Source organism: Brienomyrus brachyistius, chromosome 17 (assembly GCF_023856365.1).
Source record: "Brienomyrus brachyistius isolate T26 chromosome 17, BBRACH_0.4, whole genome shotgun sequence".
NCBI lineage: Eukaryota > Metazoa > Chordata > Actinopteri > Osteoglossiformes > Mormyridae > Brienomyrus > Brienomyrus brachyistius.
This window is the reverse complement of record NC_064549.1, coordinates 23,339,184-23,367,059: the sequence shown is the minus strand read 5'-3', so window position 1 is coordinate 23,367,059 and position 27,876 is coordinate 23,339,184. Positions and strand designations below refer to the sequence as shown.

At 52.4% G+C, this 27,876-nt stretch overlaps 1 protein-coding gene across 3 annotated transcripts; it reads left to right on the top strand.

Moving 5' to 3' along the window:
- The first annotated feature begins 1,310 nt into the window (after positions 1-1,310).
- On the top strand, positions 1,311-27,876 carry caln1 (calneuron 1). 3 transcript variants are annotated; one of them, XM_048980951.1, is made up of 7 exons: positions 7,600-7,691; positions 8,027-8,151; positions 10,944-11,087; positions 13,582-13,694; positions 24,630-24,786; positions 25,567-25,610; positions 26,977-27,876. In XM_048980951.1, the coding sequence occupies exons 1-7, from the start codon at positions 7,657-7,659 to the stop codon at positions 27,022-27,024; spliced, it is 666 nt and encodes a 221-aa protein (XP_048836908.1). In that variant the 5' UTR covers positions 7,600-7,656; the 3' UTR covers positions 27,025-27,876. The 3 variants fall into 3 exon arrangements, with proteins under 3 accessions (XP_048836909.1, XP_048836908.1, XP_048836907.1); XM_048980952.1 differs by lacking the exons at positions 7,600-7,691; positions 25,567-25,610 and adding an exon at positions 1,311-2,396; XM_048980950.1 differs by lacking the exon at positions 25,567-25,610.

Sequence of the window (27,876 nt, the reverse complement as noted above, 5' to 3'; positions counted from 1 at the left end):
TAGCAAATGGTTACCGTTGTTTAAAGATATTAACGCAAGATTTGGTATGCTGTCCTGAAAACGAAAACCGTGAAAGCACCCTATCTGTCAATTCAGCCAGCTGTGATCGGTAGAGACATAATTAATAAGCGAGCTCATAAAAACTAACTTTTCGGTGTTAATCATCTCTCGCAGCCGTCCTGTGTGTGCGGCTCCATCTCTGCTTTGCGCCGTGCCTGGGTGCCTCCCCCGACGGCAGCTCCCATCGCCTGCTGCAGCGAGCACCCCCCCACACATACACACACACCACCTCCCCTGATACCTGCCGTTTAGTACGACCGATCTTCAGAATTTGACCCATTTGGGCTGCTGATTAGATTCTGACTATGTATCTGGCGCAATGTTTCATTCTTTTAAATGCTTGATGCTCACCTTTTTGTACTATTGAACCCGTGAGCGGTTTATTATATTTCTTTCAGATCAAATGTCATTTCTGATCATTTGTTTGCACGGCTCAATTAGTTCTTAGATATTGGACGTTTTGTTAGCGCCAATGCGTCTGCATCACATTCCGGCTTCACATTTCGGTTGGATTACTCGTTTAAAGACTCTCCATTCTTAGCTGGTGCATGTTTACCTGAAGCAGTGCTGTGGTGCTGGATATTAATGACAAACATGGAATGTATTTTAAAAGCGGGACTATAATACGAGACCACCTCTTAATACACAGCAAGTCAATAACCGAATTCAATATGGTCGTACCTTTATGATCCTGGAATAGCGAGCAAAAGGCACATTTCAGTTAAACCTCCATTTACTGCACCCAGAGTATTATTTCTATTTGCTGCGCAAGCGTCTGGTTCTCAGATTATAACCGAGATGTGCTTCACGTTGTAATTTTATCGTCCCAATATATGTGTCTGCTTTCGCCGGAGACCCTGGGGGGGGGGGGTGCTGAGCGGTTCTCGGATCACCGCTGGCTGTGGAGTTGATGAGGCAGTGCTTCAGAAATGTCTCTTCACGAATGATGAGGCTGCCGAAGCTCGCGGAATCCTGTATCCAGTGTGATTTACACAGTATTTCACATCTCGCAGTTTTACACCCCGGGATGAGACACGTGCAGAGGGTGATACGGCCGTGCACGAGGGTCCTCCCCGGGGAGAGGCTCCACAACTTCAGAGCGCCACGAGCCCTGCACCTTGCACACAGTCTTGGCACGTGTGCTTACCGGTATTTTCTTTGCCGGTGTTGACAGATAAAACTAGGCTGTTTCATCGTTTCCATTATGAACAGGCTAGATGCCTGTATTGCATTTGCAGCCTGGTATAAATGTCTTTTCTTGGTCCTTGCGCATTAACGTGATGGATTCACAAACCAGTTTAAACGACCGTTAGGCGTTGTGCGCTTGTGTACACACGACATGGCATAATCTGTGTTTAATGTTTCGTGTAACACTGATCACTGCACCTTGCTGCTAAATGGTTTAATTTAAATTAAACTCACTGTCCGTTTCATGGCTTCACGGGAACATGATTGCACTAATCGGTCTGCCATCATTTGTTATCATATATCAATGCCAAGATGGACAGATATTCGCTTAGCAGTTTATCTGTTAATTCATTAACTATTACTATTTTTTAGCAGGAAGCATACTCGGCACGGGGGAATGGTGCTCCCTCTCCTCTGCTCCGCTCCGGCTCCTCGGCGGGCGGCACCGATCAGCCCACCGGCCGACGATGAGCGGCACAAACGTAACAGATCGTGGGTTGCATCGGTTGACTCATGACTATCGCTCTCTTCGCGGCGTTATATGGGTTAAATCAGACTCTGATCGCTTACAGGACCGGTGATAATTGGAAGCTGGGATTTTTTTTTGTGGGGACTGAACGGAGAACGCGGGTGTTGGGGGAATAACACCCAGAAATAATTCGCAGCGTGTATTTATGTGATCTGAGCCATCTAGTGATTCAGGTTCATCTCGTCCTGAGGGTGGGCGTCAGAAATATCTCTGTTAGTGCTTGGATTATTAAGGCAGTCGTGGCTAATTAAGGAAAAGAAACATTTTTTTTTCTCGCCCCAACCCCCAACTTGGGAAATGGGAATGGTATAGGATGAACAGGGTCGTTACAATTGACGGGAGTTGGAACAAGTGTGCAACTTCGATTGCTTTGCTGGAAACGGGGGCATTAAACATGCCCAGTGCACATGGACTCGTGATCGGAGAGGGGATCGCGGCAGTGATGGAGCAGTAGCGCGAACCTCGGAGAAAGGGGCATGATTTATCTCTCCGGCAAGATCAAGCACACGCCGACGCCTTGGCACTAACCCTTCAAACCGGACCCCGTTTCGCTGTGCCTTGGGGTTTCGGCGACGGTCTCGACCATTCACTTTACAGGAGACGGCGTCCGTTTGCGGAGGTAAGTAGCTGAAAGTGCGGTTCAGTTTGGACCGTATGCGCAACTCCATGATTCGCTGATTGATCCAGATACTGACCGCGCCAAACAGCTGTCTGGAAGTGCCCCGAACCGCATTGTTATTTCTAATAACCCTAACAGCAAATTTCACCTGTTGTCAGTTCAACTAGACCATTACCTTTAATAGCACTAGGAGTGGCCATTTTTATCAGCGAGGTGGGGGAATGAACCGACTCCTTGTGGTTCTTTTACCGGGGTCTGGCTTTTAGGGCGCTCATTTAATGGGATGCTGTTTTGCATTATTTTATTATGTGAAGCCAGTGTCTGAAACGGCGTATAATTTACAATTTCATGCTGAATTTGATAGGCGTTCTGCACAGTAACTCATCAGCCTGCCGCTGAAATCAGAAAATGAAGTGAAGTAAAAAAAAAAAAAAAGCTTATGTCTGATGAATCTGTAAATACATATGTATATTCGCCTAAATAGAGACGCATACTGGAGACCTGTGATAAGTATTTATGTGCGTGTGTCACTTATATATCTGCATTTATGCTTGTATGTGTATAGTTGTATCCTTCTTGGTACATTTAGGCCAAAGGTTTCATTCCATTTATTAACGAATTAATTGATAATCCATTAGTTTTAAATGGCAGCTGCTAATGATCCACCTGGGACCGCCGGTTATTTTGGAATTCTTCTTAATGTTGTGCTAATTAGTAAATCATTTCGAATTTGCCAATAATGACATAAAAGTGTCTGGTCGAATCACTGTCATAATGTCATAACGCATTGATATGAATGAGTGATTATCTCCATTATGTATACGGTTATTCATGTGTGTGAATGTTCTGCATGTGAATGTTGGAAGGCAGCTACTCAGGATCTGGGACAAGGGGCTGACAGTGATGGGGTGAAGTATTCCAGCTCCCCAACCCCCCGCACATGGATGCTGTGTCTTACAGCTAGGTAAACAGTGTGACTGTACAGCTGGGGTACTGCGTCTCTGAGAGGCAGCAGGTGTACGCGGGCCGTGGGTCTCCTACATCGTCAATGGAGCAACTGGATTTATAATCCAGGTGTTGTTGTTTGGGGGGGGGGATACCCCCACGGCTTTCCAGCAGGGCAGATGCTCAAATGCCACACATTGACCTTGGACAGGAGGTTCTGAATCTTCCTGGGGCGGAAGGTGGGGACCACGCAGGCTGAGCACCTGGAGTCCCATTCCGGATATGCTGCAGTGTTGTGCTGATTGGGGGGGGGGATAGTGGCAGGAACCTCATATCTGTAGGCTTGTCTTGAGGTGATGGATGACCCACCCCCGGTCGCACAGATCTCGTACTGTACATGGTCCGAAGTGAGATCTTACTTTTGATTCCCTTCTTTTTTGTTGTTGCATGGATACGGTCGATATGCGGCCATATCAGCACCCAGATTGCTCCAGGGTCCCTGTGAGTGTGACCCATTTGTCCTGTTGCAGGTCCAGCAAATCACCTTCTAGCGTTTTGTGAACATCTCATTCATTCATTCAGATTCTGTTGTCCAATGTGATGTATAGAATGTAGGGCAGCTAGTCCAGATCAATTGGGGGGTAAGGGCCTTGCTCAAGGGCCCAATGGTGACATCACTCTGTGGGGGTTAAGGGCCTTGCTCAAGGGCCCAATGGTGACATCACTCTGTGGGGGTTAAGGGCCTTGCTCAAGGGCCCAATGGTGACATCACTCTATGGGGGTTAAGGGCCTTGCTGAAGGGCCCAATGGTGACATCACTCTGTGGGGGTTAAGAGCCTTGCTCAAGGGCCCAATGGTGACGTCACTCTGTAGGGATTTGAGCAGGCGACCTTCCCATCTTCGAGCCAGACGTCACCCCATCCTCCTGCCTTTTGGCCGTTACGCGTGAGATTCGACTTCCTTTTCAGTGTTTCTGGAAAACTCCATCCCAGGTTGTTTGAGGCTCGTTTTGATCCCCTAAATTACTCCACGGTTGTTCGTTGGGGGTTAGCAAGTTGTCGGGGGGGGGGGGCGTTTTAGTGCCGTGGCTGTGAGTGACACCCTGGATAGGCGTCGCACACGCACTCTCCATCGTCCCCGGATTTGCTGAATGTGAGGTTTTCTTTCTGTTAAGGTACTGCAGATTTTAACTCCTGTAAGGGCAGCTGTGCAGGGAGATGTAGCGGTAGTTCGTTGTGGCTCGTTTCCCAAACTGCGAGCGACGGCGGTCATTTCTGGGACCTCGTTGGTATGTTTGAAACTCGCTTGCGCTGATGACCTCAGCGGTGTCGCGACTTGGCCCCCCTTGCCATCTGTTCTCTGCAGTGCGTCGCGGGGGTCAGGCCGGCGCGTATAGCAGCCTTGCGATCCCTTGTGAGGAGTGGCAGCCGTGGTCAGCGGCGCCGGGTCACCTGACCTGTCAGAACTTTGATGTCCTCTGAGTCGTTTACTTTAATTTGGCGTCTCGCTGCCCCTCAGCTGTTAGCCTCTCCTGTACAAACCTGTGCTGAAGCTCCTTGTCATGTTTGACCCCGTATGTCCTAGAAACAGGCAGGATGCCTGAAAGCCAATCAGTCCTGCTGTTATTCGTTCACTGTCAGAGGTCAGTGGACTCCAGAGGTGCATTATGGGCCATGTAATGCATGACAGTTCCTTAAGTTGTTAGTGCTGCAGACCGCAAGTATTTCCATGGGTAATTGACTCCAAACCTTGGCGTCGTCTTGCTTTAATGCTTAATATGAATCTGCAGCTGTCAAGCAGTGAGTTGCTGATCTGTACTGTGTCGCACACGAGGCCCAGCGATGCGACCTGGGGGGGCTCGAATCCATTAGCGTTTATAGGGCCATGGGCGGTGCCATGGGGGGGCGCTCTGTTCTACTCTGCTCTCTGGGAGGCTTCTGCAAGGAAGGTAGAGAACAGTGTCGCCTCCCGCCTGCTGGTGTGATGCATGGTGAGCTTCATGACTTCTGCTGCCGCAATCAAAGCTTTGCTGCTTTTTCACTTTTTCTTCCCTAGTTTGAGGGGGTCTTGATGCGCGCCTTTAATCACCTCCGTCGGGTGGGATTATACTGTGTCGCAGGGAATCGGGGACGTGGCCCCAGGCCAGTCTGATTTAGGATTCTTGGGCCAGTCATCCAGGCCTCTGGATGTGGGGGCTGGTTTTGTGGGGGGCAGTGAGGGAGCTTTGAGTCCATGTTATGATCTCATCTCCCCACTGCGGGGACCAGGAGCCTTTCCTGTACCTTCTTCTGGATGCCTATTATGTTGGCCGGGGTTCCTGCTGGATCTTCTGTTCTGCTGGCTACTGTTGCCCCTCTGCCCACCCCCCGACCGGCCTGCCCCCCCCGCTCCCCCGACCCGCCTGTCTGCCCTCTCCCCCAGTCCGCCTGCCCCCCCCGCTCCCCTGACCCGCTTGCTCCCCGGCCCGCCTGCCCGCTCGCCCCCCGGCCCGCCTGCCCCCCCACTTCCTCGACCTGCTCGCCCCCCGGCCCGCCTGTCCCCCCCGCCCGCCTGCCCGCCCGCTCCCCGGCCCGCCTGCCCGCCTGCCTGCTCGCTCCCCGGCCCGCCTGCCTGCTCGCTCCCCGGCCCGCCTGCCCGCTCGCCCCCCGGCCCGCCTGCCCCCCCACTTCCTCGACCTGCTCGCCCCCTGGCCCGCCTGCCCGCCCGCTCCCCGGCCCGCCTGCCCGCCCGCTCCCCGGCCCGCCTGCCCGCCCGCTCCCCGGCCCGCCTGCCCGCCCGCTCCCCGGCCCGCCTGCCCCCCCACTTCCTCGACCTGCTCGCCCCCTGGCCCGCCTGCCCGCCCGCTCCCCGGCCCGCCCGCTCCCCGGCCCGCCTGCCCGCCCGCTCCCCGGCCCGCCTGCCCCCCCCGCTCCCCTGACCCGCTCGCCCCCCCGGCCCGCCTGCCCGCTCGCCCCCCCGGCCCGCCTGCCCCCCCCACTTCCTCGACCTGCTCGCCCCCCGGCCCGCCTGTCCCCCCGCCCGCCTGCCCGCCCGCTCCCCGGCCCGCCTGCCCGCCTGCCTGCTCGCTCCCCGGCCCGCCTGCCTGCTCGCTCCCCGGCCCGCCTGCCTGCTCGCTCCCCGGCCCGCCTGCCCGCTCGCCCCCCCGGCCCGCCTGCCCCCCCACTTTCTCGACCTGCTCGCCCCCTGGCCCGCCTGCCCGCCCGCTTCCTGGCCTGCCCGCTCCCCGGCCCGCCTGCCCGCCCGCTCCCCGGCCCGCCTGCCCCCCCACTTCCTCGACCTGCTCGCCCCCTGGCCCGCCTGCCCGCCCGCTTCCTGGCCTGCCCGCCCGCTCCCCGGCCCGCCTGCCCGCCCGCTCCCCGGCCCGCCTGCCCGCCCGCTCCCCGGCCCGCCTGCCCGCCCGCTCCCCGGCCCGCCCTCTCTGGCTCTCTGGGGATTTGCAAATGTGTTCCGCTCTGATATAGGAGGTATAAAAATCCCAATCCCCGCCTGTCCTGCTGTCTGCCAGCATGGCACTGGGGCTTTGCTTTTCACTGGGCCGTCGACATCTCCGCTGCGGTTGTGATAAAATACCCGCCTGCTCTTTATCGGGCTTCTTCGTCCAGGAACACGTGAAAGGTTCTGGTGTATCAGCCGTTGGTGCACCAAGCCCGGCAGCTGTAAATGTGTCACGTGACCCGACTCCTCAATGAGGCTGCCTGTCTCCCCCTTCGCCCCTCTCAGTGTATTCTGGGAACTCTGAGGGTTTGTCTAAAGATTATTAACCAGACCTGGGATGTATCCAGCAGTGTTCATCTCCCTGTGAAGCAGATGAATCCCCCTCGTTTAACTCCCCGGAGATGGAATGGACGGCCCAGCCCTGGCTGTCTGTGAGTGACCCGTCATGCCACGCTCTCTGTGATGTTTTTGCTATTCCGTGGGTCATGGAGCTCTCATAATTCCTCCCCAATATGTGGTACGAGGAACGCGCCAAGAATTCTCTCGTTTCTCCTGCTTTACATATTTTCTATACCGGGTCTCGTTTCCCTGAATAGTACATAAGGAAATGCAGCCTTTTTATCAACAGCTCACAGCTTCCCCTGTGAGGTATCGATTCTGGCTGCGGTCTCTGGGCTTCCAAAAGCCCCGCGGAGAGACCAGGTTTCTTTGTTTTAATTTGCAGTTGAGGTTTGTTTTCATCGCTTTCTGTGCCTCTACATCTGAAGTTACTGCATCTGTGTAGTTTGTTAATGAAGGTAGCAGTTGATCGACTTTTTTGCCTCACCAGTGAACCAAAGAAGAGGTCTGGGTTCACCTTTGTGAAGCTGGTTCTGCAGTAATGGCTTTCCGGATGTGTGGCTCCCGAAAATGGCGGTACGGGAGTTATTGCTGTCAAAACGCAACAGCGGCAATAATGAAATCATCAGGCCTCCAAATCCTGCGACTGCTTGATGATCCTCTGTCTTAATTTAATGCGCCTGCTGATGCGTCAATTAAAATGATGTGTCCTAAGGGTTCTAGGTGAGTGGGAACAGTGCAGTGATGCATTAGTGCTCGTGGTTCCATCTGCCCCTCCATCCTGTCTTCATGAACTCTCACCCTCCCTCGGAGGGCTAGCTTGCTGTAGTATCGCCTTGACCAGAGGTTGGGGTTCAGTTTCTCTTCTGTGCCCCACCCTCCCTTCACTCCCGTCTCCCACGGCGACGCAGGGGGAAGATGCCCTTTCACCATGTGACGGCCGGCCTGCTCTACAAGGGGAACTACCTGAGCCGCTCGCTGTCCAACGGCAGCGACAGCGACCAGCTGGCCAGCATTTCCGTGGAGGAGCTTGACGGTGAGTCAGCCACGCTGATGAAGGGCTTTCGCAAGGTCCTTTATGGCGCCCGGGGGACCAGAAATACAGAAAAGCATTTTGGGCAATTTGCTCATTACCGACTGACAAGGAAGCACGACCACAGATGGAGAAACAGTCAGTGCTGTCACCCAGACATCACAGCTGATCAGCCCCTTTACTCTGGTCACGGTTTAGTCACTTTGCTTGTGATTTGGTGTTAACTGGTCCGTGATCAGTTAAACAGAAGAGATCCCTGCATATCTCCTGCATGGCAAGCCGTCAAAAACAGGCAGTGTATATCAACAAGAGACCTCTTACTGTCCATAAATGGGTTTTGTGCTGACAGGGAGGGGGCTTTGAATTCTATAGCTCCCCCCGCTGTCAGTCACATGGTTTGTTGATACTGAGCGTGGGGGGGAGGAGCTTAGGGATGGATTGGGGGGGGGGGCAGCGAAGGTCCTCATGTTTATGCTGGTTACCTGTTCTTGCAGCAGATAAGAATGTTTGTGTGTCTATGTGTGACGCAAATGTGGGGCAATTAAAAGAGTAATTTTTCCTTGTCGTGTGACATGAGTCGTCCCAGTCGCCCCCAACTTCCAAAGGCCGTGGAATCCGGCTCGGTTCTGCAGTGAGACCCGCTTACCCGGATACCCCCTCTACTTTGCCATGACCTGAACCAAATCATCGTTACTTGAGTGAGATGCTTTTCGAAGGCTTTGCTCCAGGATCCCTGCCGAATAGGAATACCAGCAACTCCAGGAAGACAGCGCATCCACCGTGGCATCAGAGATGCCCTCCTAAGGGGATCGCCTGGGTCACCCAGTCTGATTGTGGTGGCAGGGAACTGCGCTCCCCAGGGGAGCCTGTAGGGGGCCCCGCTGTCCTGATAAGCGCTTCACATTATATCCCAAAATATATTCAGGTCTTCCCGGCTGCCAAACCTGCATCTCCTGCGCAGACGCCCACGTGTTCTCCTTTCACGGTGTAATAAGTCCAGGATTTAAAACAACGCTCTGGCATCGAGTGCGATGTAGATGCGCCGGCTGACGCTGTGCGCAGGGTTTCCCAGGTTACTGTGCGATGACATAAGCTTGGGAATGCCGGTGAGCATAATGCAAATGTCCATTACGGGTCAGCAGGATTCGTCGCAGTTTACAGTCAACCTGGCTGCCACCGAGCGGGAGTCAAGATCCCAGGATGTTTGACGGTGTCGAGACGTTTGATGTAAGAGCACGGCATGTTCTACCGGGTCTGCCTTACTCCCCTGTGCTTCTCAGTGAGCGCAAAGCTTCTCTGTGCTTAAATAAGCCCGAACTCCCCTGTTGTGCCCCCGCTGCCTGGGATGGCGGTGCTGTGGAACCTGCCCGTGCTACACCACATGCCAACGCAGTGGAATTCTACACTGGGCTTCACTGAGAAGGGTACCCTCCCACTGGCATGGCGAACAGCTTTCAGCTGGGAACTTGCTTCCGCCACCTGCTGGTCGATGGAAGAAGGTGCATGTTTCCCAGCAGACCCCTCTGCAGACAGACATGTGGTGTGAGAATCCTACTTACCTGCCATTTTATAACCAAAAGAGTGTGAGTTTTAATCCCATAAACACCAACAGGAAGTGGCGCTGATGCTCCGTTACCCAGGTGCGATTGTTTTTGCCATCATACGGTCATTCCCAGATTTCTGCCACCTTACGACATACAAAGGTTTTTACAAGATGCTTCATGAAGCCTTCTGAAGTCACAGGCCAAGTGGATTAAATGTTTCTTTATTAAAATGTGACGAATGACCAAAAAGTAATTACTGTTCTCTGACTTTAGAAGTACAGTTGGGTGAAAGGTTAATACAACTGACAGTGGCTGTTTTCTGTGATTCACTGGTGCATAGATCAGCACTCCATTAATACGGAAAAATAAAAAGTGGATTCAGCTTCCGGACGTGTTGTCGATCCATTATTGACGGTCTTACAGCTGCCGGCTGATGTTATATTTGCGAGCTTTGCTGTCGGTCTTAATTAACCAACTGCTTAGTGTTTGGCACAGAGTGAGTCTAGCCGCTCTGTAATCTGTCGAAACGTCAGTTTTCTGAGAACCTCCAAGTCTTTCAGTAACGGTGCTTTACAGCTGGCTGGGTGGAGTTCTGTGTGTGTGTTTCTGTGTGTGTTTCTGTGTGTGTGTGTGTGTGTGTATGTGTGTTTAATCTCTCTGCTCTTCGGTGCCTCACACCGGCACTTGCACAGTGCTTTGCTGCAGCCTGCAGTTATGGTGACATTTCTAGCTCAGTCTGCACTCGGCTGCCTCTCCCTGCTCCCTTAGCCTTCAACCTTCTGACATCAGTGTCTCCTTTAGAGATGCTCCCCCCAGTGGGTCTCCGTCTGCAGCAGAAGGGGAGTCGTCTGGTGCCCCAAACGGCCCAAGATGTCAGCTGGCGTCCTTGCGGACGTGTGACGTTTGTCAGGAGTGGTGACATTTCTCCGAGTGATGATGTAACTCCATGCGCCGGCTGTTTCGTCCTGCTGCAGCATTCGGACGCCAGAATTCCTCACGTTTACATTTTCCTCCTTTCTCTCTCTCTCTCTCTTTCTCTCTCGCACCCTCTTCCTCCTTCTGTGAATGGTGGACTTGCCTACTTTTAATCGGGGGGGTTGGGGGGCACAAAAGGCAGCAGAGAGCAGGTAGAAGGTAAATGTGAGCCTGGGGTAGATAAGCGCCATCACTGGGTGTATACTGTAGATAAATCACATTTCACGAGGCGTTATGGGGATGCTGAGGTGAACACCGGCTTTCCTCTCTCTGCAGAAATCCGGGAAGCGTTCCGAGTACTGGACCGCGATGGCAACGGCTTCATCTCCAAGCAGGAGCTGGGAATGGCCATGCGCTCCCTGGGATACATGCCCAGCGAGGTGGAGCTGGCTATCATCATGCAGCGGCTGGACATGGACGGTGAGTCTGCGTGCCTGCCCTGCATGCGCAGACAATCTGCAGACGTGAACATGGGTGGGGAGCCTGATATTAGATGTCTTTGCAGCCTCTGATATCCTTACTGATATCATATGTGTTTGTGAACTCCAATATCCTCAGATATCCTGAGATTTCAGATATCTTTGGAAACTCTGATAACCGTCCTGATATCAGATATCCCTACAAACTCCTATATCTATTTTGATGTCAGATGTCTTTTGCAAACTCCAATATCCTTCCTGAGTTCAGATATCTCTGCAAACACTGATCACCTTACTGATATCAGATGTCCCTACAAAATCCTTAGACACCAAATGTCCTTACAAGTTCTGATATCCTTACTGACACCAGATGTCCTTACAAACGGCAAGATCTGCAAAATCCTTATTCCAAGTATTCAATTCATGCAGAATTACCTTTTATTTCAAGAGACTTATTTTTATTTTTTGTACAGTTTGGCAAGACTAGCGAGCAATTTTGGTAATAAGGGTACAATGGCTGAACCTTCCTGGGGCCTGAACACGCTGTGAGATGTATTTTTGAGCTGTAAAAATGTGCGCTAGCCAGACTGACCGTCTTGAGGTGTAATAAGCATGTTTATTTTTACCGTGCGTCTCCGTGAATGTGTGTCTCAGCGAAACCGGCCAGGACTGTTGGGCATGTTGCCGGTACTCAGAGATGCACCATCGCTTCTCCCACCCCCCGACGAAGCTGCTGCGGGGTGGCTGTTCCCCAGCACTGCGCCCGGGTCCTGTGGCCATTCATAACCCTGATTTGTTATTGAAATGCAGAGGCTTTGCTGTCCTCCACAGAGAGAGAGAGAGACAAAGAGTCTGGGGGAGCATTGAGCTGTTAAACACAGACCCCCCCTCCCCCAGATGCTCTCACGGTGACTGGGCTTAATGACTCGTTTTAGTCTGAGTGAAAAAAATGGAAAGGTGATGTGAAAAAACAAGGATGAATTTCATATTTAATGTTGTGCCGTTGCTAGTGAGGTGGTTTTGTGGGGACAGGGTTGGAGTTGTATTATGTTGTGTCGCTGACACTATTGTGTTTGGGTTAGTGTGGTGACTCTAGCTGGGAAGTACAGAGAGACTCCGGCATGGGAGCCGCAATTCCGAAGTAGAAAAGCGGGAACATCGTCGGCCTGCGCATTTGCTGACTCCGCGTGAGGCACTTTGGGCAGCATTAGTGGGGGGGGTGCTCGTTCACACTGGAGCGCGATGAACCCCCCCCCCTCCCCACTCTGTCTAGTTAGTCACCTCTCCACAGGGGCCCGCTCCAGTGATTACTGCCTGACTGGAGGAGTGTTAGCCCCCAAAAATTGGCTCTGCTTGTAGACATTTACACTCGGTGTCTTCGCTGAGATGACTTTTAAGAGGCTGTACGTTTTACAGTGTTCCCTTGGGATCTGCCGTCGAGGACTTAAACCAACAGCCTGCAGGTCATTAGTTCATGTGCACTGGCGTCATACACCTTTGCTTGTGTTTCATTCACTCACTCAGTCCATCCTCTTTAAATGAGTCCCAGCTCAAGGTCTAACTGCACCATACAGACGTAACGTATGAGGGCTTCAAACCGAACATCTTTGAGGTCGTCCCCGTTGGACAGTTCATTCCGGCTTGAATGGGGCATAATCCCCATTAGCGTTTAGCCTGATCACCTCAAAGAGCGTGTCTCCCTTACTGTTGGCCAGGCCCAATTTACCCCCCGGACCTGTGAAATTAGATTTCCACAGCTGTCCTCACAGATGCCTTTTGGGTCCTCGCAAAATGTCAGCCCTCATTGCGGTACAGTTGCTCCACGGAATCCTGACAGGCCTGGTGCTATTTCAGAATGAATGGCTATGCCAGTGTGGGTGCCGGTACTGGTGTGGGTGCCGGTACTGGTGTGGGTGCCGGTACTGGTGCGGGTGCCGGTACTGGTGCGGGTACCGGGGCTGGTGTGCGTGCGGGTGCCAGTGCAGATGCCAGTGTAGGTGTGGGTCCTGGTGCTTGTGCGGGTGTGCATGGAAGTAGAGGGGTTTGTGGAGCTAAGCACTGATTCGGTAAGACTAGAGGAGGCTGCTCGCGGGGGGGTTGGCATTGTTGCATAATTCATTAGCGAGCCCCTGGCATCTACGACATTCCCGCTGCCTTGGGGACGGACCCGTGTATCGGCCGCCAGCCTCCATTCTGCTTCATGTCCCCTTGGCTCCAGTCCTGCACTGTGTGCCCTGCGGCTTCCAAAGTACCGTTTAATTAGCACCCGACTCTTACCTGGTAAGCCAGGTGAGCTCGCTTATTACCCAAATAATTGCCCCATTGGGGCAATTACGAGCCATGCCTCTTGGCTGGATTCCGACGGGCATTGGCAGGGGATTTGGGTTACTGGACGTGGAATAAATAACAGCCCATTAGAATATGCTTTGGTAACGTGGGCAGCAGAAAGGTGTCGGACGACCTTTTCCTGGGAATGATCCTGTTCTCCATTTCAGGGGACGGCCAGGTGGACTTCGACGAGTTCATGACAATACTGGGACCCAAGTTGCTGTCGTCGGAGACGCGAGAGGGCTTCCTTGGAAGTACGATAGACAGCATATTCTGGCAGGTAAGAGACATAAATCCCACTAAGCTGATGCTGACGCCGGTCCAGATGAGCGGACCCGGCTGAGCACAGAGGAGCAGACGCTCCTGATTTCCGAGGAGAAGCGGGCTCCTCTCTGATCCTGATGCCAGCTGGCTGCCCAATACTGGCTCCGCTCACACTTGGTTAGACCTCAGCCTGACCGCGGCCCTGGAAATCCACAGCATGGTCAAAGGGGGCGGAGACCTTAAGGCCCGCCTTCAAAGCAGCCGTCGGTCGTATGAGCTCAGATGTACGGACGTGAGATATGCTTCCAGGCGCTGGAATCTCAGGCATCACTCCATATGACGCTCAGTAAAATCCACATTGTGCCATGTGTGAGAAAGCGGCTTCATTCACTAGCTTATGTTTTATAAATCTCCTTCCCAACCCTAAGAAGGCTTTGCTGTTAAATATTTATTTCTTCAGGAGCCCTGAGCCAGCCACCGCAATCCACCCCCAATCAGAGGTGACACTCAGCACATTTAATAATCAACAACGGCTCTAAATTGCAGATATCAGACAACAAATCTCTGTATTATCTGACATCAGGACCTCCGGTTGACTCTCTTTATAATTTGTCTGACGACGTCGCTCCATCAGGTAACGCTGTAAAGGTGTCTGGTCGGCTCAGTTCGTTTTCGCCCGAGTGGATTGCGAATCAGAGCCTCTACCTCTGTATCTTTGCAAGACCTGCATGCAGATGAAAATCTGCATTTCCTGCGAGGAGCCGCCATTTCTGCCGTCTCCATCGCACCTCCAAAGGCAGCACCATGCTCCTTTGGGTGGTGCCCCCCACGCCTGCGTCCTCGCTCTGCCCTCGGGGTGCCTGCCGCCTCTCCCCTCCCCTCCCCTCCGCTCTGCTCCGCTTGTCTGTCGTTCATTTGCTCCGCTGTCTCCCCGCTTAGCAGAAGTTCACATCAAACGGAGCGAGGAGCGCACTGACACTCATCTCGGTGTGTTAATTACAACTCCTAATCAGTTCCAGAATGGAGCAGCACGCTGTTTGCGTAATGAGATGATGATGATTCTCCGTGAAGGGAAGCTGCAGGGTAGGGATGGAGCAGCCAAGTATGGGGGAGGTGAGGATCTCTCCGGGGGGGCCGAGTGGCTGCGGCTTTGATCTTAAGTTCAATGGAGCCCATGTGAAGTGAATGGAAAACACAAGTCAGCTGACAGGAAGTAAGAGAGTGCTTTCATTTCTCTGGCACCTCTTTCCCTGTCTTGGTTGTGCTATGGGTCACCTTTCCATGTTTCCAAGATGCTTTCACTTGCCGACAGAAGACATTCTGCAGACTCAGTGTCACCTCCTAGTGGCGACTTTGGTTACAATAGTATCTTTGAACTTTGTGATCATTCTGCAGAGGCCTGCTTTGATCTTCTTTAGAGGATACGGGGAGCCAGTTAACGTTCTCTTTGTAACGAATGCTGTAGGGCTTGTGTTTGAGTCCCTGACACCATGGTACCACTTCACTGTATGGTTTAATTGGTCTTATAAATTGTGTGAACAGTATTAAATGAATTCATGAGAGACTCAGTGCTTTAATTGCAGTTCAATTATGTATACAGTGAAATAATGTAATACCGTTTCCTATGATATATAAAGATAATAATATAGTGTGATATGGTACACTGCATATGTTTAAGTTAGCGTATGAAATTGAACAGCAAAAAGAAAGGCTTGTTTTATTGCAATGATCTTTCTTGCCCGTGTCAATAAGTCTGCATTTCATGCGATCGGACTCCCCGCATATGATGATGAGCAGTGTAAATTATCCCTCATTATTCATGCATGGAATTTTTCTGGGCTGTAACACCACCTTGCAATATTTAAATCGGCAATGTATCATTCGTAGCTGCCTTATTTCTTATTAAAGAGCCTGTCTGAATCCTGGTTGGGGGGATTATCATAGAGCGCGGCCCCCGCTGGTGTGAGGAGGGCCGTCGGTGGTGGAGTATGGTTTATTGGAAAAGGTCGACACGCCTTCCTGACTGAATTCCCCTTCTTTGGCTCCCTGGCAGCTTGAATCCCCAGGTCTCTCTTCACTCACGAGGGATTTGAGCCGTACAGGCCGCCGGCCTGAGACCAGGTCGAATCTCGTAAGATATGTGTTTTTGTCCTGCCTTGTCTGACTGATCCGGAGCTTCCATGGGGATGTGGGGCTTTATTCAGAAACCAGAGGCTCTGTCTGTGTCCAGCATAAATGCCGCAAAGGTCCAGTTTCCTGGGCACTGTAAATCCTGCTGTTTGGGCCGTGTTGGTACCTTCTGCTACACGCTGCCTTTTGTTTAGGTGATTCAAAAAGGTGGGGGGGGGCAGGCCAGCCAATTGGGGGAGGCAGCTTTCATCCTGAGCACCTTGACATCCCGCGATCGTGTCAAACGATAGGTGTCGGTTTGAAGTCTCTTCAAAGCTTCTGCTCCTGAGCTGGGTGGTGGGGGGTGGGTAGCCGGGCGGGGGGGGGGCTACTCTATCTTGCAAATGTGGGGTTATAAGTTGATGCATAGCCTGGCTCTTTCCAAAGGCACCTTGGGATGCTTGACATGTCAAACGCCAAAAGATGCAGATGCTCTCCCTCCTCACCTGTGCTGTTTCGCTGATGTCTGAGGTCATTCTTGTCGGCCATTTTGCTGTTAAGCCCCTCCTCGCTCCTGCACCCAAAGGCACTCCCTGTCCCCTCTCCCATCCGCCCAGAACCGGCGCATGCAACTGGGCCGAGTCAAACAGCACCCGCCCTCCCGATCCCAAGAAGCCCAGTTTTCAAATTTCCGTACTGATTTGCCCTTGGGTAGAACAGCTGAATCCTTTCATACCGCTGTGTGTTGTTGTGAACAATTAGCTTTTTGTGCAAAATAATGTTGTTTTCCACCAATGTGCAGCCTTTCAGGAACATGACAATAACCTGCTGCCCGTCCCTGGCCGCCCCGCGCAGTACACACTCCCGGCCACCGGGTGGCTGCTTCTTTTTTATGCCATAGAGCCACTTGGTGTCTTTTGAAGCCCTGTAAATCTCAGCTTTTTGAATCAGGTCCATTAATCTTTAATTTCCAGTCCTTTGTTCCTGGAGTTTTCTGTATGCCATTTTTCACCAAATCAAATGCGCTGAATAATGCAGACGACGCATTGGATTTTCTCTCTTCTTTTTTTTTTTTTTTACACGTTATGAAAACGTTCGTGTTCCCTGTCAGAAATGCAGACGTTTCGACTTGCAGTCAATTGAATTTCCATTGCGACCGCTGACGACGGCCCTGCATTACGCCGTTGCACGTGGCAGCTCATGCTGCACGCAGCTCTGCACCCATGACAGGGAGAATGAACCCATGAAGGTCATTTATCCCCGAAGCGCCTGTGTGCTGATGGAGCCCATTGCTGTGCAGACAGAGTAGAAGGAGGCGCTGCTTTTCACTGGAGGGGGGGGGGGGGTGTTTGGACATTAATTTGGGCCCAGCCCTGCCCAGAAGTACAAGAATTAAAATTGACTGACCTTTGCTAGTTTGTATATCTGTCCATTGACCTGTGTGATGTTCCTCCTCTGCGTGATGTTCCTCCTCTGCGTGATGTTCCTCCAGGGTAAACTGTCCATTGCCTTTTATTTTGAGATGTTCCATTTTCTCTGTGTCTGACTGGATGTCACCGTTTCAGTGTTTAAGTAAAATCCCAGCGGCGTTTATAGCCAAGGTGAAGAGGTCCAGGCGCAGAAGCCCTGTGACTCTGCTCACATGGACAGGAGTCTCGCCAGTAGGCCGCGGAGCGTTTTCGGGCCGTCGCACCATTACGGGGACGCGGCTCTGCCGTGACTCACTCCACTACCACGGCAACGGCGGGCCGCTTGGTGGGGGCTAGCTGACGGTTTGCGACATACGCCTTAGCGAGTGTTTGATGGTTGGCAGGAACGGATTGTATAATTGTGCTGTGGGGGTGTCTCGCTGGGAAAATACAGAAATACATCAATAATTTTGCGCCTGGCGCTCGTCTTCACGTCGAGTGGCGGCTGAATGGAAGCACAGCCGCGTACAGCGAGGACCCGTCAGGGCTCCTCTCAGCCGCCTTCAGCGATATCTGTGCGATGTGCTGACATCAGTACCGTGCTGAAGGCTTGCCGGCCCTCACAGTGGGTCAGCCTGGGTCAGGTTTATTTCTGCCTGACTTCTGGATCCTCAGGCTCGTTGTCCTTCCTGGATTCCTCGACTATTTCTTGGAGCAGCCCATAGTGTGAAGTGAACCCAGTATTGTTATGTACGACTTCTAAAATGACGTGTGTATCTGCCCGGGGGCTATGTGGTCAGGCGTTCACTGGGCCGCAGACGCGGAGAAGCAGAGAATCAACGGGCCTTTCCAGCTGAAAGCTGGAGGATGATCTGAGTGTTCGGACCTCGCCGTGATCCCGTCTCTTGGCATTTGGGCGCTTTATCAAAGTGTTTGTTGTTCGCCGAGACTTAAATCTCAGGCGCTTTGCAGCTCGATGGTGAGGCTGCCTCTCGCAGAACCGGCATCCTGAAAGTTTAGAGAAATTCTTGTTATTTTTACCAGAGTAGTCTGTGGCTAAGCTCCACCAGCACGAGAGTTTACAGGCTTGTTTCTTTATGGCTGTGAGACGCCGGTTTTGTAGAGAGAAGGGATTTGTGGGAGAGGGAGGGTGGAATTCAGCAACCCTAAAGCAACCCAGAACCACAGGGGTCTTTTGTAATGAAGATATTCCGGAGGGATAATCCTTAAACTGAGGAGCTGCGCTCTCTTCCTGCCATCTTCCTGCTTCCTAGAAGCTGCCACAATGCCCTTCGTTGCCTGTGGCACGTTCAGTGAGTCACTGCTAGCTTCCTCTGTGTTTCGCTCCGTTGTAGTACTTCGTAATGCAACCCTGTGCTGCTTTTCACAGCAGTGACCCGCATGTGGACTCACTTCCTGTTTACCTGGGCTCTGCCCATTGCTCACTTCCTATGCTGCTTCCTGTGCACTCACACACATATTTGATTTGCTGCGTTGGGGGTTGGTTGAACAGGCCATTAAATCTGAGTGTTTTTTCCTCAGTATTACGAACCTGCCTCTTTTTAAGCAACGCAAACACATTTGAGGAAAATCAATTTGACCGTACCTGTCAGTACAGTGTTACAGTGTCCATACAATGTTCTTGTTATAAATAAATTCACGGGCTGTAAATTCTAGCAGTGTGCTTGAACTGAAAACACTAAATTTCTTATATTTTCTTCAAGCGGTAAATAGCATCAGATTTCAAACACCAGGTTTCAGCCATAGATCAGTTTTAAAAATGGACACGGTTTGGTTCGCAAAGCTGCCGTATACCGGCCAGAAGGTTGCCGTGTCGGGCCAGACCCGGCTTTGTGCCGTCTGTGAGTCCGCTGCTGCCGTATGACCCTCTAGCTTGGGGGATGTGGATTTTGGCTGACTGGGGCTCAGGATCTGCACTCCCAGGTTTTGACGGCTTTACCGGCGCCTCTACCATTTAGCGCCTTGTTCCGCTGGAGCCCTTTCACCCTCCTGACAGGCTCCTCGCGGCCGCGGGAGGTGCGGCGGCTTCCGTGAGAAGGACCGTGCATTTATGACGGGAAGGGGTGGGCCACCGGCAGACCTACCCATCAGGACGCTACCCCTCCTGAGAGTGCCTGTTTCCGGATGGGGGAGGGGCCCCCTGAGGCAGATCTCACTTCCAGCCGGGTGATTAATTCCCCCTCATAAGATGTGGAGCGTCGTCGTCTGTGTGAGCCCCGGACCCTGCTGTCGGTGCGACCCGCAGGTGACTCCAGGCACGGCGCCCGAGGTCCCCTCTGCTCCAGGGTTAATGGAAGGGCTCCCATTGTCATTAACCTTGTGTTGTGGTTTAATTAACTGCACGAGGGCAGGAGGAGCGAGCTCAGTGCCAGGGGAGGCCCCATTACCAGCGAGGACCGGGCTCGATTGGGGCCCGAGCTGTAGATGGGCGAGCTGCAGAGCTGTGCCCTGCAGAGATCCAGCTCTCCCTCGCTCCTCCAGCTCTCGGATGCGGATAACGGCAGCCAGGGCCTCCGTTTCTCACAGCCGATGCAAGGCAAAGCGCTTCACTGACAGCTCGCTCGCTGGAGGCATCCTTCCCTTTCATTTCCTGTAGTTATTTTTCGCTCTGGGAAGCCACCTCTTCTCTTCTGGCCAGAGATAGGTTGCTTGTCATTGGCAGTGCCTAAAAAAAAAAAATGTTTTTGTGATCCTTGCATGAAAGCGCTTGACGGCAATGAATGTAGCTACAGAGAGACAGAGACACGGGTCACACTGGGAGAGAAGGGCTGACATGCAGTCATCGCCATCAGGGGCCATCTGAGGTTGGCTATGCCTGTGGCCAGCTGTGATTGGCTAAGCCTGTTCAAGGTGAGATGCTAGCCAATAACAATGCTTTCAGACACACGTAGTACCCACAGCTTTGTGAATTGTTTGAGGGGTCACTAACCTCAGATGACTACCTATCAGTAGTGCGGTCCCTAGATCGTTACATGATTGGCTGTGATAGTCACCTCCCCACTCTGCCCACAGCCGGTGTCGCGCTCTTTACGTAGCCTGTCACTCTGCCTCTCACGCTCCCTGCGGCGTCCTCCTGCTGTGCCGTAATTACTCGCTCGTGTTCACCTTTTATCTGACGTCTTCTGTCGCCTGACAGGTTGCTAAGCACGTAGATACGCCTTATTTTGGCGGCTTGGCCGTTTCCTGTCCCCCTGGAGGCCGAGATCGATAACCCTGTCATGCGGCTCTTTTTCTAAGAAGCTTTTAGTGCTTCCCTAACGATCTTCTCGGAATCCAGGCTTCCTGAAGGAATCGCTTCATCCTGTGACATCGTCAGACCGTCACTGTGCCATAACCCAACGAACGCTGGTTCTACCGGATTGTCTGAATTATTGCATGACTCACAATACTGGAAACAATGTGCTCACAGAGTTACCTTGATGCCAATGATGCCAGAGCAAGACTAATGGTTCCTTTTATAGTGAAAGGCCATCTGACGGGGAGGGCCCTCTCTTACAATGCCTGTCCTCCTACTCAAATCATCCCGGAGGGATTGTGGAGTTATCCTTCCCTGCATGTAGGGTATGTCAACAGCCCCAGCGAACCACGGGCAGTCCCTCCATTTACGTAACTGACATTGTGACGTTGAGTACTCTCTGTGACGCCTTCGGCCGCACCATCCGTCATCGCCGTGGTGATGCTCGACGCATCCAAAAAGATGGATGGTGGTGCGGGGGGATTTGGAAGAACATGGACCCCCTCCCCATTGGGGAAATTCAATCAATGATGGAGCGAGCTGGACCTGTCGATAAACCTCATTCAGTGTGATAGGACACTGTCGATGTGTCACAGGCCGCTGGGGGAGGCCTGCCAGCACCCCCCACCTGACTGACAGGCAACATGGGGGGGGGGTATGGCTTCTCAGAGATGTGATGACTATTTTCATTGATCTCTAGATAACTTGTATTTGGGACTCATTAAAATTCACAGGACGTTCGTGTGCAGGTGAGTCATCTGTGCTGATGCTCCACCAACGCCCCCCGCTGGCCTCTCGCCCTCTGCGTGGTTGCCCTCGGCGATGACCTTTGCCCTTTAGCACACTGACCCAGGCCCCCAGCTCCTGGCCTCTCAGTGCCAACAGCCCCGCACCCCCCCCCCCCAGTTCCAGCAGGTCCATCTGCATCAGCCAGCTGACTGCTTCCGCAGCTCTGACGCATGCCCTCGTACACAGATACAGTAAAGAAGGAGGAAGAGGGAGGGAGGCAGTGAGGGAGGCAGTGAGGGAGGCAGTGAGGGAGGCAGTGAGGGAGGCAGTGAGGGAGGCCGTGAGGGAGGCAGTGAGGGAGGCCGTGAGAGTCCTGAGGAGGATGCTGGGAAAACTGGGCTCTCAGAAGCCCTCACAGGGAACAGAGACAGCACTATTCTGACCTGGGTTTGTGGGCCAGATAATGTCACCCCGGCGATGTGGGTGCCAGGTCATCGATATCCCTGTCCCCAGGACAGTGGGATGGGCTGCAGGCACGGATCAGTGCACACACTGCTGGTGTCTGATTAAAATAACCCAGGGGGGTGTCTTCGACAGTTCCTGTGACCCTGACCCATTTGAGTCTCTGACCTTAATCTGGGCATGTGGCTGGGAATCCTCGACCTTGACCTGCGAAGTGTCTGCTTGTGGGCCTCAGACCTTGATTGGGAGGGTATGTGTCTGGGGGCATGTCTCTGATGGGGGGTGTGTCTCTGATGGGGGGTGTGTCTCTGATGGGGGGTGTGTCTCTGATGGGGGGTGTGTCTCTGATGGGGGGTGTCTCTGGGGGCATGTCTCTGATGGGGGGTGTGTCTCTGATGGGGGGCGTCTCTGGGGGCATGTCTCTGATGGGGGGTGTGTCTCTGATGGGGGTGTCTCTGGGAGTGCCTCTCTGATAGGGCCTCTTTGATAGGGGTGTCTCTGACGGGGGGTGTCTCTGGGGGTGTGCTTCGGGGGGTGTGTGTCTTTGGGGGCTTTCTTTGGGGGGGTATGTCTTGGGGAGTATCTCTGATGGGGTGTATCTCTGGGAGCTTACTTCTTGGGGGGGTGTCTTTGGGTCTGTGGCTATGATGGGGGTGTGTCTCTGGGGTGTGGCTATGATGGGGGTGTGTCTCTGGGCAGCTTGTCTGCAGGTTGGTCTCCTCCTCTGGCATATCGGGATCTGCCAGTATCATCCTCTGTCGTCTTAACTCACCCTTGAACAGCCTAGACACTTAAAGTGAGAAATCATTCATCAACTGGGAGACACATGAATGAATGTGGCGGACAGACTCGACTGGGGGCTCCTGGCTTCTCTGAAGGTTGTGCTTTCTGCAGAATGAAAGGCTCTGTAGCAACTCAGGACCTTGACACGCCTCCGTCTCAAGCCAGCTTATTTCCCGCGGATTTTCAGGCAGGAGCACAGAAACCCTGCTGTGCCTCATCTGCTGGCATCTAACCCTGCGTGTCCAGCCTGCTGTGTCCCTGCCCGTCCATGTCACTCCCGTCTTCAGCTCTGCCTGCCTGCCTCTATAGGCCTGAAAGTTGATTTAATGATTATATACATTTCTTTTGTATATTTCCCCAGAAATTGTTGTGACTTGTGGCAGTACCATTTCATATCATGTGATCCATGCCCTTACCTGGGTAATGTCCCTTGTCCCCTTCCTCTGTCCCCTGTCCCTTGTCCCCTGGCCTACATGCTGGCTCTCCTTTGATTGAGAGAGAAACCCCCGTAATGTCAGCCTGAGACTCTAGTGTCGTTAAACGCTCTGCAGTTCCCGCCATCTCTCAGCTGCACGAGGAATCCTCTTGGATTTATTTCTCCATTATTAACCCCCTGCAGCATGTTGGCTTTTTTTGTTCCTTGGGCAAAACTGGCGTTTGCTTTGAAACGGATAATTGTGGCATTTTAATGCTGCTTCTTTGATATTACCTAACAATAAATTCTTAAGATGGATGATAAGGTGGTTAGGCCTGAATAAATTAATATGCTCTGAGGTAATAATTCACCTTAAGTGGTTTTCTTGGACGGAAAAAAATCATTGAAGCGTTCATGGGAGACTTTGGTTGTGGTCGTATTCCTGGCCACAGAGAGGGCGTATTTCAGAGTTTTGGCAGCTGCGTTGACCTTTTTTATTTACTTTTTTTCTCCTCTTGTGCAAGTTAAGGCCGTCCGCTATCTTTCATGGTGCCGGCTCCACTGCAGCAGCTACAGACGCGTGGGGATACGACTCGAGGCTGAAAGACAGAAATAAGCCAAACCTATATGGCCCTCGTTTCACCACCGAACGAGCACCAACGCCGCTATTCAGAGTCCATAAAGATCTCTGTTGGTGGTGGAAGGGAGTTCTGGAAGTGGTCTGAGGACTCTGGAAAATGAATAAGAGCCTGTAACACCGGTAAAGTCCTTCACGTAGGTTCTTGCGGGAGCGACATAACATGAAGAGGCAGGGTGACATCCTCGTTTAGAAACACAGGAAGATCGTCGTTTATTTCAATAGCCATTGCCTTGAAGTCTGGATGTCTTAATCCAAATCCCCTTTGAACTGCACTTTTACTCAAAACTGAAAGGTATTTGAAAGTATAGAAACTGAATATTTCTCGGAACACTCTATACTTATATATCCCTTTGACAAATAAAATTGTATCTTTTATTGTATATATAAAGGTGAAGCCGTAGGCTGGAGTGGGACAGTGCTGAATCTGTACACCCCCCTGTGCTGCCTGCTGCTTCCTGGGCTTGGAGACTAATGTCAGGCTTAGTGAACCAGAAGAAAAGTCAGACCTGTTTAAGTTGAGCAGTATCAGTGATTAATCCATGCTTCCCTCTGGACAACTGCCGTCTGCCAAGCGAGAGCCGTAAATTGAAGTTTTGTTCCTTCAAGCGTAGTAAATATTTAAACAACAACCAAAAAAAAAATCAGATAGTAATTTGCTCTCTGGGGTGACCCAGGGTTGGCCTCTGCCGCTCGTGGCGGAAAGCCGTGGACGTTTCTGGAAACGAGTCTGAGGCTCTCTGTGTTTTGGGAAGTGGATGGATCCCGAAAAAAAAACAGAAAGCCGGAGAAAGTCCCTCCATATCAGGCGCCGTCCTCGTTCATTCTCTGGGCTAATAAATCATTCAGGAGCGACAAGCGCGTGCCTGCAGCTCTTTGTGCCCGCGTGTGGCGCCATGCCTGCGGCTGTCCATGCCTGCAGCTCTCCGTGCCCACGTGTGGCGCCATGCCTGCGGCTGCCCATGCCCGCGGCTCTCCGTGCCCGCAACTCTCCATGCCTGCGTGTAGTGCCGTGCCAGCAGCTCGCCGTGCCCACATGTGGTGCTGTGCCTGCAACTCGCTGTACCCGCATGTGCCGCCGTGCCAGCCCCGGCTATCCCTGGCGAGTGGGTCCACCCATGTATTAATTCTCGGCTCCGTCTCGCTCGCAGTTCGACATGCAGCGGATAACGCTGGAGGAGCTCAAGCATGTCCTGTTCCACGCATTTCGCGACCACCTCACGATGAAGGACATCGAGAACATCATCATCACCGAGGAAGAGAGCCTGAACGAGAACTCTGGGGGCTGCCAGACGGAGTTCGAGGGGGGTGAGTGTGGCCATTCTTGGGAAGTACCCGCCCAGGGTCCTGACGTCTGTCACTGGCCCCCATCACCGCAGCTCACCCTGGTGATGTGGTGACACTGACCTCATGCACCAGTGTGATGTTTAACTCTAACCTCGCTCCTGATCCTGCCTTCATTGTATGACCCGAGGGAAAATCTGATTGTCGTAATGGCTGTTATGATGCTGTCAAGGTGACGTTGTGTTCATTTCGAGCAGGTCCTCGCCTCAGCATATATGATGGCCACCTCTCTGCCGCACGTCTGGGCAGCGGCTTGAGATCGCTCTCGACTGCGGGGCATGGATGTCCTGGCAGATTCAGGGGCCCTTGTATATGTAAAGTTTGGCGGGGGGGGGGGGGGGTCCAAGGTAACTTCTTGTCAGGGGGCCTAGAAATTCCAGTTACGCCTCTGATAATGGCCAGTACTTGGATGGGAGACCAACTGGGAAAGCTGGATTACTGCTGGAAGAGGTGTTGGTGTGGCCAACAGGTTTGCCCAGCCTGTGGTCTGTGTGGATCCCAGTGCCCCAGTGCAGTGACCGGGACACTGTGCTGTAAAAATGGTGCCGTCCTTCGGATGAGACATAAAACCGAGGTCCTGATTCTCTGCGGTCATAAAAGATCCCTGGACGTCTTTCCAAAGAGTTGGGATGGTACCTTGATGTCCCAGCTAAAATTGCCCAAATGTGGCCCTGTCAAATCTGGCCTCCTAACCATCCCCTGTGTCTAACTGGTGAATTCTCTCCTGCCCCTTCACCACCTCAGCTGCCAGCATACTGGCGCAGAATGGCTGCCGTTGCATCAACCAGGTGGGTGATAAACAGTGGTGCTGGTTGAAGTGGCTCCCCACTGGTTCTGTAAAGTGCTTTGGGTGTCCTGGAAAGTGCTATATAAGTGTAACATCCATTCATTAACTCACTCGAATGACAAGGCGGAAGGTTTTAGCACGTCCTGCATGTGCCGTCCGCACACCCGTAATTTACAGGCCACAACGCGACTGTGACGCTACATCTATGCTACATTAACCGTGCTGTAACTCCCAGGAAGTCATTATCCCTGCACCTTAGGGGACGGAGCAGCCGTATCGCACTGTATCCACGCTCTCTACGTCAGCACTAACCAGCGGGAACGAAGCCGTGTTCTGAAAGTCCGAGTCTGTTCCTTCCTATTTCCTCGTCTTTCCATGAATTATTTATCATCCGGTCTGCATAAAAATGATAATGTCATACGTAATTATTCTGAAATCCACGGGCTGTTCGTGCATCTTGGCGCGTGCCGTCTTTGGAGAAGGTGCCTTCATGTTTTTAACATCCTTGACAAGCACTCGCTGCAGGAAATCGAGTGGAGTGAAAATTAATACTATTTAACATGACTGGCTGTAAACAAGGGATGTTAGATGGGGTGCAGCCAGCTTGGCCTCTTGTCACGAATAAATCGGTGTGGCTTTGAATGTTGATTCTGAGTGAAGACCCCGCTGATGTTTATAGGGTTTAGCGGGAAGGCGAGCCAGTGCTTGTTTGAGGGTTTTCTTTTGCCTGGGAATAATATTGTGACTGCTGGCGTCCATCACGCTAGAGGTGCAGCCGGAACAGAGTGTGGGGGAGTGGGTCATGTGCAGAAAATGAAGAGAATCTGGCGGAGGTGGTGCTGGGGTCCGAGCTGAGCTGTGGAGCTGACCTGGTTTGGCACTGACTGGCCCAACACCGCACCGCCACACGTCCTCCGCCACGCTGGCCACAATTTTACCAAAGCAGATACCAGTTCCAACCACTGCTGCAGGCTGGTCCAGATCAGCTACAGCACTTCTCTCCAGCACTGCCTGGTCCCTCCGGGGACTCAAACCTTGAACTATCTGGTGCACGTATTAAAAATATTCCCACATAAGATCCATTCCCTAGAAAAGGACGGTTCATTTACAGCAAAAGCTGTATGATAAATTCTTTTATGAGACTTGGAAATGTGTCGTCATTTTTTTTTTTACACCTGCTGAATATTGACAGACTTTATCAGTGCTGACAACTTAATCTCCTTTAATATTACATAATTACATTCTTGGCTTCCCAAGGGGCTGTACAGCAAGCCGACCCCCCCCCCCCCCCCCCAGGTAGGCTCTGTTCCTGCAGATGTTTTGCTGAGCTCCTCATGTTTCTTTCTGCTCTCCTGTCCCTGACGCAGTCCACCCCAAGAAGAAAAACCGACAGACGTGTGTTCGCAAGAGCCTGATCTGCGCCTTTGCCATGGCCTTCATCATCAGCGTCATGCTCATCGCGGCCAATCAGATGCTGCGGAACGGCATGGAGTAGCCAGTCAAGCCACACCCACTCCACCCCCCCACCCCCCACTGTGAGCGGGAGAGCAACCTGCATGTGCATGCCAGTGGGTGACGTCATTTCCTGTTTTCTTAAAAAAAAACCTCTGAAATTACCAATAAAAAAATGGAAATCGAACCCACCTCACAATAAAGACAACGGACTGTGAGGATGAAACTTGAGCGGCAGGCGTGTCTTGCAAGACTGAAGCCAGCAGGGGGGCTCGTTCGGGGTCTCCCCTCCATCTCTCTGGCAGGGACATTCAAGGGCTGACCTATCCTGTATCACACTAATGCAATAATGTGCAGGAGTCCGGAATGCTCTCTTAGCTGGGGGGCCTGAGCCAGGGCGTCGAGCCTAACGCCTGTCAGTCCCGCGCCTGCTGTGTGTGCGCTGGGAACCGACTCTCGCAAAGTGCTTAATTAGTTCTGCATTTTCTTGGCATTCTTAAGAGATGCTATAATTAGGGGCAGCACTGGAGGCGGGGGTATTTGTGTGTAGGTGGGGGGTTTGAGGGTAAGGTAACAATAGTAAGGTCTGACTGGACCCAGTAAGTGGGAGCAGATGCCCAGCTGAGCTCCGCGCTTTGGGCCCGGACAGCTCCTGTGGGGTGAGCGATTCAGCACCATGTCTCTCTGTCACTGTGTTGCATCATTTGTTTTATCAGGGATTTTCTGTTTCACAGCCGATTATGAAACGATTACACTGTACAAAACCGGCCATTATGAACAGACGCACTGCCAAGTGAAGCCAGCGGCCGTGTTTG

Bases quoted from the DNA above. Each gene is read 5' to 3' on its own strand.
- caln1 (XM_048980950.1), top strand. From the start codon at position 7,657: ATGGCTTTCCGGATGTGTGGCTCCCGAAAATGGCG. The intron at 13,695-24,629 runs GTAAGAGACATA...TCTCGCTCGCAG, and splicing joins TAGACAGCATATTCTGGCAG to TTCGACATGCAGCGGATAAC. The intron at 24,787-26,976 runs GTGAGTGTGGCC...TCCCTGACGCAG, and splicing joins CCAGACGGAGTTCGAGGGGG to TCCACCCCAAGAAGAAAAAC.